The sequence below is a fragment of the Onychostoma macrolepis genome, chromosome 24 (assembly GCF_012432095.1).
Source record: "Onychostoma macrolepis isolate SWU-2019 chromosome 24, ASM1243209v1, whole genome shotgun sequence".
Lineage (NCBI taxonomy): Eukaryota > Metazoa > Chordata > Actinopteri > Cypriniformes > Cyprinidae > Onychostoma > Onychostoma macrolepis.
In genome coordinates, this window is record NC_081178.1 from 25,331,689 (window position 1) to 25,347,634 (window position 15,946).

The 15,946-nt window shown below is 33.1% G+C and overlaps 1 protein-coding gene across 5 annotated transcripts in view; it reads left to right on the forward strand.

The window, feature by feature from the left end:
- pard3aa (par-3 family cell polarity regulator alpha, a) overlaps positions 1–15,946 on the forward strand; it is a 481,810-nt gene that overhangs the window by 300,605 nt on the left and 165,259 nt on the right. For 3 of the 5 annotated variants that reach the window (XM_058764715.1, XM_058764713.1, XM_058764716.1), the window contains 3 exons: positions 1,185–1,371; positions 11,513–11,661; positions 13,541–13,585. In XM_058764715.1, coding sequence (XP_058620698.1) covers positions 1,185–1,371; positions 11,513–11,661; positions 13,541–13,585 — 381 coding nt within the window. The remainder of the gene's footprint in view (positions 1–1,184; positions 1,372–11,512; positions 11,662–13,540; positions 13,586–15,946) is intronic. The other 2 variants (XM_058764717.1, XM_058764714.1) reach the window with 1 other exon arrangement.

The window sequence follows — 15,946 nt, forward strand, 5'->3', positions numbered from 1 at the left end:
ATACTTATTAACAGAAACGGCCCTCATGGAGTGGTCTAAAGTTGACTTCCACAAGGACACAATGCTTTTGTGATTTTGTGATCTGCCCAAAAGGTTATGAAGTATCAGTTAGCAGGTCTAGATATTTAACCACTAGGCTAGAGTGTCTAATGACAGTCAAAAATAAGAATTGCATGATGAGCATGCATGATGATGCACGATGAGGTAAACTATTTTATTTTATTTTTATTTTCATTTTATTATTAAAAATATGCATGATGGTACACAACTATTTTAGTTTAGTTTAGTTAATTTTTATATTATATTTTTTAATTGATCTTATTTATTTATTATTTTATTTTTTTAAATGATTGGTTAAAATAAAATAAAATACAAAAACATGCATTATTTTATTTATATTTATTTTACCTAATTATTTTATTTTATTTTTTAAATATTTTAGAGTCTGACCTCTCCGGAATTACAATTAGTTTTTTTTTGTTTGTTTTTTTTTAAGGTAAAATCCCTACGTGACATATGTTTAACACACAACCAATCTTGAAGTGTTCATTAATTGTTATCAAATGCTAAAGCTGCAAGTTTCAGATGCTGCGCACTTGGCATAACGACTCAAAACACATAAACACTCATTTATTTCTGCTCAAGTATTTTGTTGTCTGGGCCACGCTGAAACTCAATCTCAGTATTATTTTTGCTGGGCGGACGCCAGGGTTATTTTTTTCGTCTAGGAGCAATTACATTTGATTGCTCTTAAGCTGCTAAAGTTGCAAAATGACTTATAGTTGAAATAAATACACTTGGAACGAAACACAGCGGAACTCCAGAAGTTCATGTTTGGATGGAAATGCCTCATTTTAATTGTGAACATGTGCTTTTTGTTCTGCTCAAACATCTTCGTTTACGCTCCGTCTGCTTTGTGTATTTTTTAGGGATTGTTGACTTACAGTAAGTTAATTTTTTTCTATCTGTGTTTTGATTTCAGACACAAATGTAATTGTTGCTTTTGCAGTACATAAATGTTTATATGGGACAGTTTGGTCATATCTGAGTGTGCACCTTACTTCCTACATTTTTCGAGGGATTTGAGTCACTTTTTTTGCGGTCATTTGAAGATTAGTGAAGCTGATCTCAGAAAAAGTTGTGGGTTTTTCCAGTGTAATGTTGACATGCTCTCTCTGTCTCAGGTCACTACCAGCTGTCCCCCACTGTGAATATGCCCCAGGATGACACAGTCATCATTGAAGATGATAGGCCACCTGTTCTTCCTGCCCGCTTGTCTGACCAATCATCATCCAGCTCCCACGATGACATGGGATTTGTGACAGAAATGCCAGGATCCTGGCCCAAAGATGTCCAGATACAGGACGAAAGGTAACGTTATCACCTACCGCAGAATCATCGGGACATCAATGGGCTGAATTAAGTATATCACATATTTCAATCGGTTTAGGTGCACTCAGTAATATTTCTGCAGATAAAGAAGTAATCGCAATCGTAAATTTGGAAAATGATGGACATTCACATTAGATGAAGACTTCAGTCATATCAGTATTCTATTAAAAGTGGGTCAATTTGTAAGGTTTTTTTTTTTTCTAAATAAAATGTAATATTAAAAAATAACATAATTTTGTTTGTATTGTTGTACTTAATAAATAAAGCAGGGTTATTATAGTTAACTTAAATAAATAAATAAATCTTACTTGTAACAAAATAAACATTAAGCACTAAAAACATACCTTATTTCTGCCAAGGAGTTGCCTAAGGAAACTTTTATTTTTTTATTTTTTTCATTTAGTTTAACTTGCTGTTAAACATAAACTAAAACTGAAATAAAAATAGTAAAAACTATATAGACACTAAATAAATAAACTGGCCATCTCGCCTTACTTAATACATCAACCCATCAAAACTACAAAAACAAAACCTCATTTTGAACCCTAAAATGTTTCCTTGAAGCACAAACAGTGAGGGCAGAGTCATTTTGAATATGTTATTAAAATGCTGTAGTCTTTGGCATTCAGTGATTGAGCTCAGCTAATGTTTTGTGATATCTGGCCTGTCACAGCCGTTATGTTTGCATACAGCGCTGCTGGATAAGTGCGTGTGGTGTGGTGTTTGTGGTGTTGGTGACAGCTGTCACGTCCCAGCAGGAGCACCATCAGTGTTTTTACTTCAGCTCAGTGTTTGGAGATCCTGTCTTGTATATGTGTGTTTAATAATGCATCCGGTCTGTGCAGCTCAGCACAAAGTCTGGACATCTTCTTTTTTTTTTTTTTTATACCATAAGTGCATGGATCTACCTGTAGTTATAAATATATAATACATTCAGTTAATATGGTCAGATAGCACAGACTTTTTTTTTTTTTGTTTATATTCAAACACTAATATTTTTCATATGCTAGTATGGTAGCTTTTGAAGCTTTTTTTTATTATTAATTACAGTACGGATATGCATTGTATTAAACCCTTTTTAATATGAAAAAGTGACAAGTTAGTTTCAAGTGTGACTTACTTGACTTAATTTGATGGAAATGGTTGATAAATTACTATTATTATTGATAAATTATTATTATTATTATTATTATTATGATATAACATTTTATTCATGCATTCATTCATTAAGGCATTTCTTTCTGTCTTTCATTTCTGGAAAAGCTGTATTATGTTACACTAGACCTCTTTTTTGTTTCTTTCTTCCCGCTCACATTATTCATCATTCATTCAGACACTGCAGACTCTACCGGTGTGTTAATGCTTTATTGGCCACATTGTAAAAAAAAGTCCGTAAAATTTACAGTAAAAATCAGCAGGAATTCTACCGTAAAAAATAAAAAAATAAAATACGGTATCAACATTTTAGGTTTTACGGTTTTAACTTAAATTTACAGTTAAATACCGTAATTTCATTAACTGATATAATGTTAATATACCAACCTATTGAAGTACTGAAATCTCTGAAATCACAGTCATATTTTACAGTGCACTGTGGGAATCGTTTAGCTGTTTGGTTCTGTTCAATCCTGAATACAGTAGTTCATTGCCTTAGTGTGTGTGTGTGTGTGTTTTAGGCCCAGTTCACGCTCCTTAGGCTAAAAGAGGCTCCTAAAGCAAGTGACTTGAGCAATTCATTTCTGTCCACTTTCAATCTCTCTCTCAGTCCCATGAGAAAACTCTCTCTCTGCACACTTTCCCACAAAACCTTTCAGGCCCAGTCTCTCTCTGTCTCTCTCTCTCTCTCTCTCTCTCTCTCTCAATGAATTAATTTACTTACTGTATGTTGTGTGTGTTTTGTCTATGATGTCATATGTTTGTCATCATGGATTGAGGCAATAGCAGTGCTGTCATTCTCACACACACACACACACACACACACAAAACAGAGAGTGTTGGCAGAAGTGTGCGATACAGCACTGCCTCGGGTTATTCTGAATTATTCATGTCTAAGAGGCCTTATAAGCACACCACTGTCTTTTCTCTGGTTTATACTCTCATGCAGATTTATGACAAAATTAATTTAGCAGAAAACACATGCATATCTCTCACTGATTAATTGCCTAAGCTGTACATTCATACAGTAAACATGTAAGAATCCAGATGTTACTCATCCACTGGAGGGCACTGTCACAGGAACATCACACAGATAAAATAAAAATGACAACAGATATTGCTTACGGTTCATTTGCCACATTGCAAATAAAAAATAAAGTCAGAGACATTGCATTGTGGAATACTTACTAAAATGTATATAGTGTGCATTCTAGAACACTCTTAAAAATTATTTTGTTTTTTAATTAATCCCTGCCCTGTCCTGTCCTGTTTTCTTTCTTTTTTTTTCTCAAAATAAAAATTGCGATTGCTGATCATGATTTGAGAAACCACATTAGAATTATTCCACTTTTACTTATAAGCATAAGCATAAATATGGTTTATTTGATCTAGTTTCCTGATTATTATATTATCATAAATATAAACACACTTTAACGTTATGAAAACTCAAAAAAACACACAGTGACATTCCTAATCGTAATTCTAGTCATGTATTTGTAATACAATGACAACAAAAAAGGAATTTGTATTGTGACTGTATTGTGGTTGCAAATATTTAAAATAAAGTCTATATCATGCCTGGATTTATTATTAAACTCCAACTTACCTGTTTGTTGATGTTTCTCTTTCTTTCTTTCTTTCTTTCTTTCTCTCTGTCTGTCATGAAGGATGGCGTCTCACAGCAGTTTTTTGGGTTCACTCACAGAAGCGTATCTCTCATTAACACATTAGTAGGGCTCCTCGCAAGACAAATGGCTCTTTAGCAGGGCCAAACCACAAACATTAATAAAGTGACCTAGTTAGAGCAGAACCACAAGCAACCAATCCAGTGTACATGCATGTTCGTGGCCAGTATAATAACGATCATTAATTAAAGCTGCAGTCCGTAACTTTTTTTGGTTAAAAATGATCCAAAATCAATATTTGAGCAAGTACATAACCAGCCAGTGTTCAAAACTATCGCCTTACTTTAGCCCGATTTGAGTGGTACGGGTAGGTTTTCGCGGGAAATTCAAGCATGGGATCATTTTGATGGCGGATTGTGATCCAAAAAGGTATGAAACACATGTGAATGAAATTATAATATATAATTTATAATGTAAATTATATTTCAGTTTTACATGTGCTTCTGATTACAGATTACACAGGGATTTGTATTTTAAAGAAAACCAGTTCGAAGGGAGCATAGTTTGCTTTTTGGGTTATAAGAATTTCTTAATATGAAATTCAAATGGTATGACAATTAGATATTAGACTGTACAGAAATTTAAATCTACACGCTAATACACACTTTACTCCTAGTCACACAATGCTGATGTTGTTAACATTAATAATTTGAGAATAAAGTATAACAATAATAATACTTTGCACAGTTTGATGTGATATGAGCTAACCGATCGTTAGATTTAATTACCATTGGTAACGCGATTTATTGTAATGCTTTTTTCCTCAGTTGGTCAGAACAAACGTGGCAGACTTGTTACTTATTTGGGTCATATATTCCAAGACGTAGGCTAGAATCTGTTATTTGCGAAGTACAGTAAACATCCAGGTGCGTGACTGACTGCCACACATACCCTTCAAAACAACTGATTCATCCATGCTGAAGATAATTCTGCATAACCTGAAGAACATAACCTGGGTCATACAATATTTCACCATTGAACTAAAATAAAATAAGAAATTAGGAAAGTACTTTAATGTGTTCTTGTTACATGTATTTACTATAGTAGTAACAGTAATTTATGCATAATTACAAGCACTAACACTAAACCAAACCCTAATCCTATAGTAAGTGCATGTTGTTAATGAATAATATCCTGTACTTGTTCTGTAATCTTTGCAATCAAAACGAAGACACATTAAAATAACGTGTGACCAAAATTTGTTTTTGCATTATATACACGTGCACATATAAATAACTTTGCAGTACGTATTAGATAGCTAGGACATGGCTATCCATATGAAAAAAAAACAAAAAACTGATGTTCAATAAAGAATGAAGCTTTATTATAGGCTGTTTATAGTTGCTAAGCAATGCAGTAGCTTCTTTGTGCATTAATATAGAATTCAGCTGATGTGCGGTCACAGGTGAACTTATATCAGCTTCACTTTAACAGCTTTGAATGTCACGCATCCTCTTTAACGTCCTGTACAGTATAATAAATTGGAATTTGTTGTGTTTGCACACGAATGCAATAATCCTTCAAAAACTGTAATTGGTCTCTTCATTTCATTTTATTTTATTTCATTTCATCTTCTTCATTTAATGGTCTCAGACATTCATTTAAAATAGTTTAGCTCTCTGTCATAGCGGCTCAACATTTTACCTCTTTGCCTGGCTTTGACCTTTGATTCAATACTTTAACTATGACTGACTGACTGAATGACTGACTGAATGAATCTTATGCAAAATGAAATCAATGTAAATAATTAAAACAAATAAATAAAATGAATTTAAAATATAAAATTAAATTAAATCAAATTAAATATTAAACTTAGAAACTTAGCTAGTTGACAAAGCAACATATCTCATTTTAATTTGAATTGTTACTAAAATAACTAAAACTAATACTGAAATAAAAAGAATACACTGAAAAAAAAAGAATAAAAACATTTTAACTCAATAATTGCTGGTAACTTTAACAAACAATAACAAAGAAATAGCAAGTAGCATTAAATTAACATGGAATTTTGAAGTAGAAAACATTAAATAGCATTTTCTTTTAAAATATAATCTTTGTTTTAATCAGTGTTATTTACAACTTCTGTTTGTTTGTTTGTTTATTTATTTATTTTGTTTAGATAATATGTGTGTGTGTGTGTGCTGTGCATATGTATTATGTTCAGTTTATATTAAATATATTTATATATAATATAAAATATAAGAATATAAATATATAAATGTATATGCATGTAAATATTTCCAAACTATATGCTGTATGTGAGTGTGTGTATGTATGTATGTATGTATATATATACTGTGTATATATATATATATATATATATATATATATATATATATATATATATATATATGTGTGTGTGTGTGTGTGTGTGTGTGTGTGTGTATAGTATATACACTATAAACACATATTATGTAAACAAAAAACGTTTATTTTGGATGCGATTAATTGTTTGACAGCACTAATTTATTTATCACTCATGCATTCATTTGTTTATTTATTTTTACAGTGTATATAGACTATACTCTATAACCTCAACTAAAAGTAAATTGAAAAGGTAAAAATTTCAAATAAAAACTAATTTAATAGTAATAATAGCAACTACATTAGTATCTCAATGATACTTAATTCTGCCTAATTCGGACTGAATTTAATTCACAACTGACAAATCGTACAGCAAATCTTTTCATTTCAGACCTCTGTTCTTTAGCTTCCAGCGGTTTTGTCTTTGGTTTTGGTGTTGTGTGTTTAAAGGCAGTTGGCTCTTGTTATTAACAGAGATGCAGTCTGGCCAGAGTTAATTGGACGTGTCTCTAATGGCCTAATTGAGTGTGATGGAGTAGAATAGAGTGTCTGGACGCTTGGCTCGTGTGCAGCGCTCAGGTCGCATCATAGTTGACAGAGAGACTTTTTGTGATTTAACTTGTGTTAAGAAGTTAATTTGTATGCATTAGTAGTTTGTGTTTGCACACAGCTGAGCTGCACAGAACTGCATGTGTCGGTGTACAGTGTCTCATAAAGGCGAATGAAGTCATATCTCATGTGTGTTGATATGTTGCTCGACTGTTTTAATTACACGTTCCCCTCTCCCCAAATACTAATGGATCCCTGTTGGATATGAATATTAAGACTGCACAGCAGTGCGCTGTTGTTTCTGCATGTTCAACATATTGCAGCTTCCTCGAGCTCGTTGTGTGTGTGCTGAACACCTCCCAGATGTGCTTCACACTGACTCCACCCTCTGGAGTCTCCAGCATACTGGGCTTCAGGTTCATCTCAGAAGCCTGTATGTTGTTCTAGAGTGACTTGCTTTCTTTCAGAAAGACAATAAAGAAAACAAAGCTTGAGACAATTAAGATTTTTTTTATTTTTTTTTAAATCATAATATTATTTTAATGATTGAGCACTCTTCTCCTCCAAATTCGTATTACTGTAAATCATTATGGTGCTTTTATGTTCTTTCTGTCTTTTTTTTTAAGAATATCCAGGCTTTTATTATAATGAAAGTGCTGTCAACTTATTTAACATAATGGTAGATAAAATTAAATAAAGTCATAGAAATAAAGTCATTATTGATAGACAACTCACACAAAGTTATCATATGACCCCTTAAGAGTTGCAATATTAAGCACAAGTTGCATGGATTACAATTGACGATTTTTATAACTTTTCCATTCCTTTTGAAATTCGATTTAGTTTTTCCCATTTGTTGTAAGTGCATTACTTTGTGTTCCAAAGAAGAAAAAAGTGAAATGGACAACATTTCTGGCTGAACTCTTTTTTCAAAATAAACAAAACTAAATAAAATAAAATCGAATTTTAAATTAAGTTAAATTAAACATCATAAAATAAAAAAATAAAGGAGTAAAACGGCAGTTAAGAAAGCATCTGATCATAGCAATGTGGATGTTTGCACCATGTTTGCAGTTTGGTACTCCAAGCATTTAAGTCACATCACTTTTATTTATAGCACTTTATACAATAGACTGCTTTAAAGCAAGCAGCTTTACAGTATTAAACATGAAAAAACAGTGTGAGCGTCGCTTTCAATTAAAATTACAACATTAGTTTCTACTGTAAATCAGCTTGCCAGTGTTTTCACTCACGGACGTCTGGCATTGACGGACTAAACACAAGAAATGAGTCGGAGATGATTTCCACATCAAAGAAATCGGAGCCACAGAGCCAAACCCACTTATTACATAATCGCCTCAGACCAATGGGAGTTTGAGGGTGTTTACCAGCTGATGCAAACTTATCCAGAAAAATGTTTCAAATGAACTCCGTTTTGGTCTGCTCTTGTTTGAAACCACTTCACACCAGTTCAGTCTTTAGTTTCACATGAAGTATATCAGACCTTTAGACCAGTGTCTGTGTGTGTGCGTCAAGGGTTGCAGTGTTTAATATGCTAGAAGAGAGAGAACAACAATAATTACAAGAGAGTTTGGATGGAATTGAGTGTCTAAAGAGAATACATTGATCTTATCTTCAGTTTAGGATGAGCTCTCTGTCTCTCGCTCCGTTTACGTTCATCAAGTCGATATCTGCTAGGTGTCATGCATCTAATCAAGCATCATGAGGATCAATACCAACAACACACCCGTCTGCCCTCGCCAATAAAACGCATCCTACACATCTACATGTGGAGCAACCGCTTCACATCACAGCAGACTTTAATACTGAGGCCAGAGCGGTTACTGCGCTCATATCCAGTCTCTTTACTCTCAACTTCGTTTGGATCCTTTACAGCTTGTTTTGCTCTCATGCTGTTCTCAGAGTTCAGATTTGCATCAGAGCTCCTGTTGCTCTGTAGCAAGAAACTCACTCTGAGTGAAAGCATTCGTGACTTCAAACACTAAGGAGGAAAGTGGGGACAAAAGGAAAGGTTTTATGTGAGCATGATGTGTGAGTAGGAGGCTCACAGGAACGAGGGCAGCGAATGGATTTTCTAATCCCAAGGAAAGTTGTGTCGTCTCCGCCTACCTCTGTTTCTGATGAGGGAATCGTGAGGAACTCAAGTCCCACGTGTCTTTTAAACTTTAAAACTCTGCTTGAGATATCATAAAGATACGCAAACACTGATTTTCACATTAATACATTCTTTTTTTTTTTTATTATTTAAAGTTTTATGCCTGAACATATGCATTTTTAAATATAAACATTCAAGCACATTAGGAAGAATGAATTAATCATGACTAAAATATGTCTGATTATTTCTACAGTGGCATCAGTAACTGTTTTGTTTTGCATGATGCTGCATCCGCATCTTTAATAACCCAGTTTTGTTAGAATGTGTTATCTTGTGTTATATATGTATTTGTGGTATTGGTTATTCAATTCAATTTCTAGGACTAATTAACAACGACAACAATAATAATAACGATGATGATGATAATGATGATGATAATAATAATAATAATAATAATAATAATAATTATTATTATTATTATTATTATTATTAAACAATATAATAAATAATATAACATGATTACATAAATTATTACAAATAATAAAGGGACACAATCAATCAGTTGTATTTATTTTAAAAATATATAATAATAATAATAATAATAATAATAATATTATTATTATTATTATTATTATCAAACAATATAATAAATAATATAACATGATTACATAAATTATTACAAATAAAGGGACACAATCAATCAGTTTTATTTATTTATTTATGTATTTAAATAATAATAATAATAATAATAATAATAATAATAATAATAAATCATCTCAATTAATTCTCTACTAAATCAGGAAAAATGTTTTTATTGTTTTAATAACAAATATCTCTGTTCACAATACTGCTGTTGTTACATCACCATTTTAGAAAACAACAACAACTTCTTTGAAGATAGTTTGAAGACCAGAAACATTTCTACATCGTGATCTGAAGCAGTCACTATTTAACTTGTGTTGACTAGTGCTGTCTGTGTATTTGCATCAATGAAGGAAGGTTGCTCAAACCCAGAGTTTATTTCAGTGTGTTTTCTCTGGTCATTAGTGTAACATTCTGTCAGTCCTGTTGCGAGTCTCTGCATCACTACATTTGTCCTCTATTTTATCCAGTCTGTATCTGCTGTTCTTGCTGCTTTTTACTCTGTTTCTGTTTGGAAACACTTGCTTTCAGTATCCAGATCTCATGTCTGAGATGTATCATGTCCTTATTTTCTCTCAGGGACACAGAGTGTGTGTTTGTTATGAAGTAGGAAGGAATAATGCATCATGCATGTGTTTGTCCTCCTGTTGCACTGAGGGGAGGTTTCTGTCGGTGGGTTTGGGAGCTGCTGTAACTGTAGGGAGTGATGGAGCTCTAATCCAAGGACTTGTTTATTGTTTAGACACAGTCGCCGCAAGGCTGGAGGAACAGTGTGCTTTAGACTGAGCTGCTGGACAGAGTCTGATGTGGACTGAAGGAAAAAACTGCTAAAACTCTGCCATATGTTAATCTCATACCAATCTGTCTTCAAATCCAAATTTCCATTTTGTTATTTTTTTTTTTCTTCTGTTCCTTGATTAATCATTTATTATATTAATATTTTAGTAATAGCAATCAAATTCTATAATAAAAAGAAGATATCATTATTGTTAGTATGCAGTTTGCCAACATTTTTCAGTGAGAACAACAATAAAAGTTCTTGTTGTTGTTGTTGTTGTTGTTGTTATTATTATTATTATTATTATTATTATTATATATTAGTAATATATTAGTTTTCAGTAACCCTATAAAAATAAAAAAACAAAAAAGGCAAGTTATTTATTTATGTTTGTTTGTTTATCAGTCGATTGCTATAATAATATTTTATTTGTGTCAATCAAATTGTATAATAAATAATACAAATATTATTATTATTGTTATTAGTAATAGTATTAGTAGTATTATTATGTTTATCATCATCATTGTGCAGGTTTTTCATGCTAATATTTTTCATTAAAAACAAAAATAAAAACAACAATGACATGATTGATTGATTGATTTAATATCAGTCATTTGCTATATTAATATTTTAGGAGTATCAATCAACTTGTCTCATAAATAATACAAATATTATTATTATTGTTATCATGCAGGTTTTTTCATGCTAATATTTTCATTAAAAAAAGACAGGATTGATTGATTGATTGATTTTTATGTGTGTATGTTTATATGCATGTACGTTCCTTGATTAATTTTATGTTGACCATTTAATATCATAATATTTCAGTAATTTCAATCTAATTGTATAATAATTAATAACAAGAAAGCTTATATTTCTCCTGTCTCCCAGCACACTCAGTCCAGACGCAGATATGGACGCCGTGTTTCAGAGGGAAGGCTTCGGCCGGCAGAGCATGTCAGAAAAGCGGACCAAACAGTACAGCGATGCTTCTCAACTGGAGATCATCATGAGTCGCAAGTCGAAGAGTATGGACCTAGGTAACCTCACGCTCAACACTAGCACTCCCCAAACCACTTCCTGTGCCCTGCCTTGCTGCTTCCTGTTCCTTTGCAATCCAGCAGCCGGGGTGCGAATGCGAGCGCAGCGCTTAACGTTAAAGCTAACAGTATCAGACACAGTAATGACTTCACCAAATGACTTTTTGCATCCCGTTCTCTCCAAACTAACGTATTTATCACTCATTTCTCAGAGTAGGCCTCCAGAAGTGGGTTTGAGGGACTCAAGGACAGGTCAGGGTTGTTGAGAGCGAAGTGGCCCGTCTCAGGAGACGCAGAGCTTCTGCCGCATGGCCGCGCGGCTAATCGGAGGAGATAAAACATCGCTTTCATCCTCCTCCTCCTCTCTTTATCCTCAGACAACATCAAGACCAGCGCCTCCTGAGACCGGACCAAGCCCCGCTCGCTCAACACCAGACTAGACACTCTAGACACCTCTCCCTCTTTGCACTTCACTAGCAAAAGTGAAATGAGTGGAAGGTGATATAGCATTTTTTTAAAAAAACAGAAAAAGAGAGACGGGAATGTCAGCAGATAAGACTCATTTCAGTGCCTCATCGAGCTTTAACTGAGTTAGACTCTGGATATGAGAGTTGAGGTGTATCACACGCATCAGTTTTGGTGTTCACATGTTACACACATACAGTACTGTACACACTAACCACAAATATACAGTGGTTTTTGGATACTTAAAGGGTTAAAGATGGCACAAACTGAAGGTAGTTAGTATTTAAGAACAAACTACTCAAAATTGAGACGCAGAAGACTCTTATGGGATGGTGTCCATACTTATTGTGATGAACTACTATTAGAAATTATTATATTTCTGGAAATATATACACAAAAATATACACTGATAATAATCAGAAACGTTTCTTGAGAAGCAAATCGGCATATTACAATGATTTCTGAAGGATCATGTGAAAAAATCAGATTTGATCACAGAAATAAATTAGATTTTACAATATATTCAAATAGAAAACAGTTATTTTAAAATATACCATCATATTACAGTTTTTACTGTATTTTTGCATAAAAGACTTTTCAAAAATCAATAAAATATCTTACAGACCCAAAAACGTGAATGTATGTACAAATAAATAAATAAATGAATAGATAGACAGATAAATAGCTGCCTATTTATCTGAGAAAATCTGAGAAATCTGAGGAAGTACGAGAAATGTTCTTATTTCTTCCCCAGTTTTAAATAAATAAATGAAATGCGTTTAGAGCAGGACAGATGTGGCCCGTCATTACTGGTCATTTCAAACGAGCACCATTTAAAGCCCTCTCCTCTCCACTCATTAGAAGCACATTTCAATTCCACCAAATCTCCTGTGCTTTGTTCTGATGAGCCATTTTCTTCAAATGCCATTTCTGCCTTCAGGTTGAGTATATGTTTTTGCTCCTCTCAGGCTTTTAGAGGAACACAATCTCCAGTAACACTCTAAAGACAGATTTGAGAGCCAACATGGAGGAAATTACAGAAAAAAATAAATAAATAAAAAACAGACTTCATAGTTTCTACCCTATGTGTGATAAGACCGAGAGGGACAAAAAGGAATAGCTGACACCTGGTAGATGGAGCTAAAACCACTTAACACATATATCTGCCCAATGCTTTTGAATGTTATGGCATGATAATTCATTCAGTTCTGTCTTTCTCTCTCAACATCTCATGGGTTTTCCCACTTTGAGCCTCTGTCTCTGTCTCACGTCTTGTCTCACTTTCACAGAGTGATTTGCATGCCTCTTGGTTTGGCCTTTGGAAATGTCAAGTAACATCTGTAATGGAATGAGTTGCATGGGTCTGGGAATGTCTTGAATTAACCAATCACAATTGTTTATGCCTCCCTAACAGTAGCCGACGAGTTTAACCTCCCTCCCTGCACAGAGAGGACAGAAGGTAAGGCAACCGATCAGGGACACTAACCTCATACACGCTCCGGATCTCTGTGTGTCTGGGCATGCTGATGTTTTGGTGGACTTCTAGTGGTGTTTGAAAAGATCTTAAACACTTTTTCAGATAAATCTCCAGAGGTCTGTTTCAAAACCTAGTAATATTTACTGCACTGCACTTTGTTTAAAATCTAAAGCAGCATCGTGTGTATCCTTCATGCAGGAAGTAATCCCAGAATGCACTGGGAGTATAGTGGGGAAATAAAAGTACTATTTTACCCAGTGTTTATGTGCTGTTAACTATTCAAGTGCTATTATGATATTAATATAATATTAGAGGATCATTTTAATATATATATATATATATATATATATATATATATATATTAAAAATGATCCTCTAACACTAGCATTCTCTATTATTTTGACTTGTTTTATTTTTTTTATAAAAAAGACCCTCTAACACTAGAATCCCCTAGTATTTATTTATTTTTCTATTCTATCTACTTGTTTTCTTTTTATTTATTCTATAAAAAAGAAACCTTGCTACGTGTACTGTTAGGTTAACTGAGACTTGTCACAGCACTTACATGTTATTACTCTTTTGTTGGTTTTGATTGCATCTATTGTCCTCATTTTTAAGTCGCTTTGGATAAACGTGTCTGCTAAATGACTAAATGTAGACTTCTTATATTTAGGCTATATAGTAGTATAAAGAAAACATTTAAATCAAATTTCAATCTAAAACAACTGGCAGTTTTATCCAATATATTAGTGTCTTTAGCATTAACAACATGCTAATTAGAATCTATATTCTAATTTGTTTATTAGAATCAGCCTTTTCTAACATGTTTATTAGAATCAATTCTATGGTGGCCAAGAAGTGCAAAACAAATTCTGAAAACATAATAACAAATTACAAACGTAAATGCAAATCTAAAAAACAAAATAACAATTACGAAAACACTACAACAGTTTCCGAAAACATTATTAACAAGTCAAAAACACAATGACAAATCCGAAAACAAAATAACGAGTCAGAAAACATTACGACAAATCAGACAAACTGGAAAAGGTAGGTATAGTTTGAGACAGCGCCATTGGTGTAAGAATAGATTACTCACCGCTGACTGGACGAGACATCTGTCAGTCAAGGTATACAGGAAGAACAGCAGAGTAGTGGTAGAAAGATCAGAGATGGTCTTAAAGTAACACAGTTTAAATGTATTGTATGAATTGCCCTTACTATGGAATAAAAAAAAAAATTAATTACAAAATATTAAGAGTTGAACAGTCTTTTTATTAAGAAAATTAAACTGGAATTAAGTTATATAAAACAGCAATAAGGGAATCACGGAAGTGAACCGCTATTAATGATGCATTACTTGATAAAATTGTGAGTTTTTGTGCGTTTCACTCACTTTCCTGACGAGCGTGACTGACGCGCTGCAAGCAGAGAGCTGTAGCTCATGTCATTGTCGTTGTGTTTTCTGACTTGTTATAATGTTTTCGGAATTGTTGTGGTGTTTTCTGTATTGTTAGTTTGTTTTTTAGATTTGCATTTGCGTCTGTAATTTATTTTGTTTTCATAATTGTGAATTGTTTTGCACTTCTCGACCACCAATTCAGAGAAATGTAACTGTATGACACTAAATAGTACAGAAGAAAAATTAAAAGTGGACAGATTTACTTAGTTTGTATTTATTTCCTTTAGTTTAGCAATTTGCTAATGTTAAACTCAATCGAGAGAAATATAGACTATAGTTATAATATTCATTAGTTACTGAATAGTGCAGAAAAGCATTGTTTCAAGTTTCTGTCTAATTAAAAAACTCCTTTTTTTTCTGTTTTACCCAATATTTATTTGCCTTTAGCTTAGCAACATGCTAATGTCAAACTATTAGAATCAGTTGAGAGAAATGTAGGCGAGAGTTATATTTCGTTAGATACTAAAAAATATAGAAAAACATTGTTTAAGTTTCAGTAATTAAAAGTGTGTTCAATATGTATTTGTGCTATTAGCTTAGCAAGAAGCTAATGTCAAAGCAGAGATTTTCTTACTATAGGGAGATGAGAGGGTCTGTATTACTTACTATTGGAGAAAGCATAACGGCTAACTTGGATCACGTGTGCCATAATAACCAATCGCATTATAGCCTTGACGTCATTGAATTTCAGTCAGAGTTATACGACACTTAGTCACCGTTTACGGATGCCATAGGAATGAATGAGAAGTGCCGTAAGATGAATCCCACCTGTCACAAAAAGTCAGTGACTTCTCTAATAAAACAGCATTTTTTTCGTGGTAAACTTTAAAAATAGTTAAATCCAAAAGTTTTGTTTAGTGTAAAACATGTTGAAGATTGCA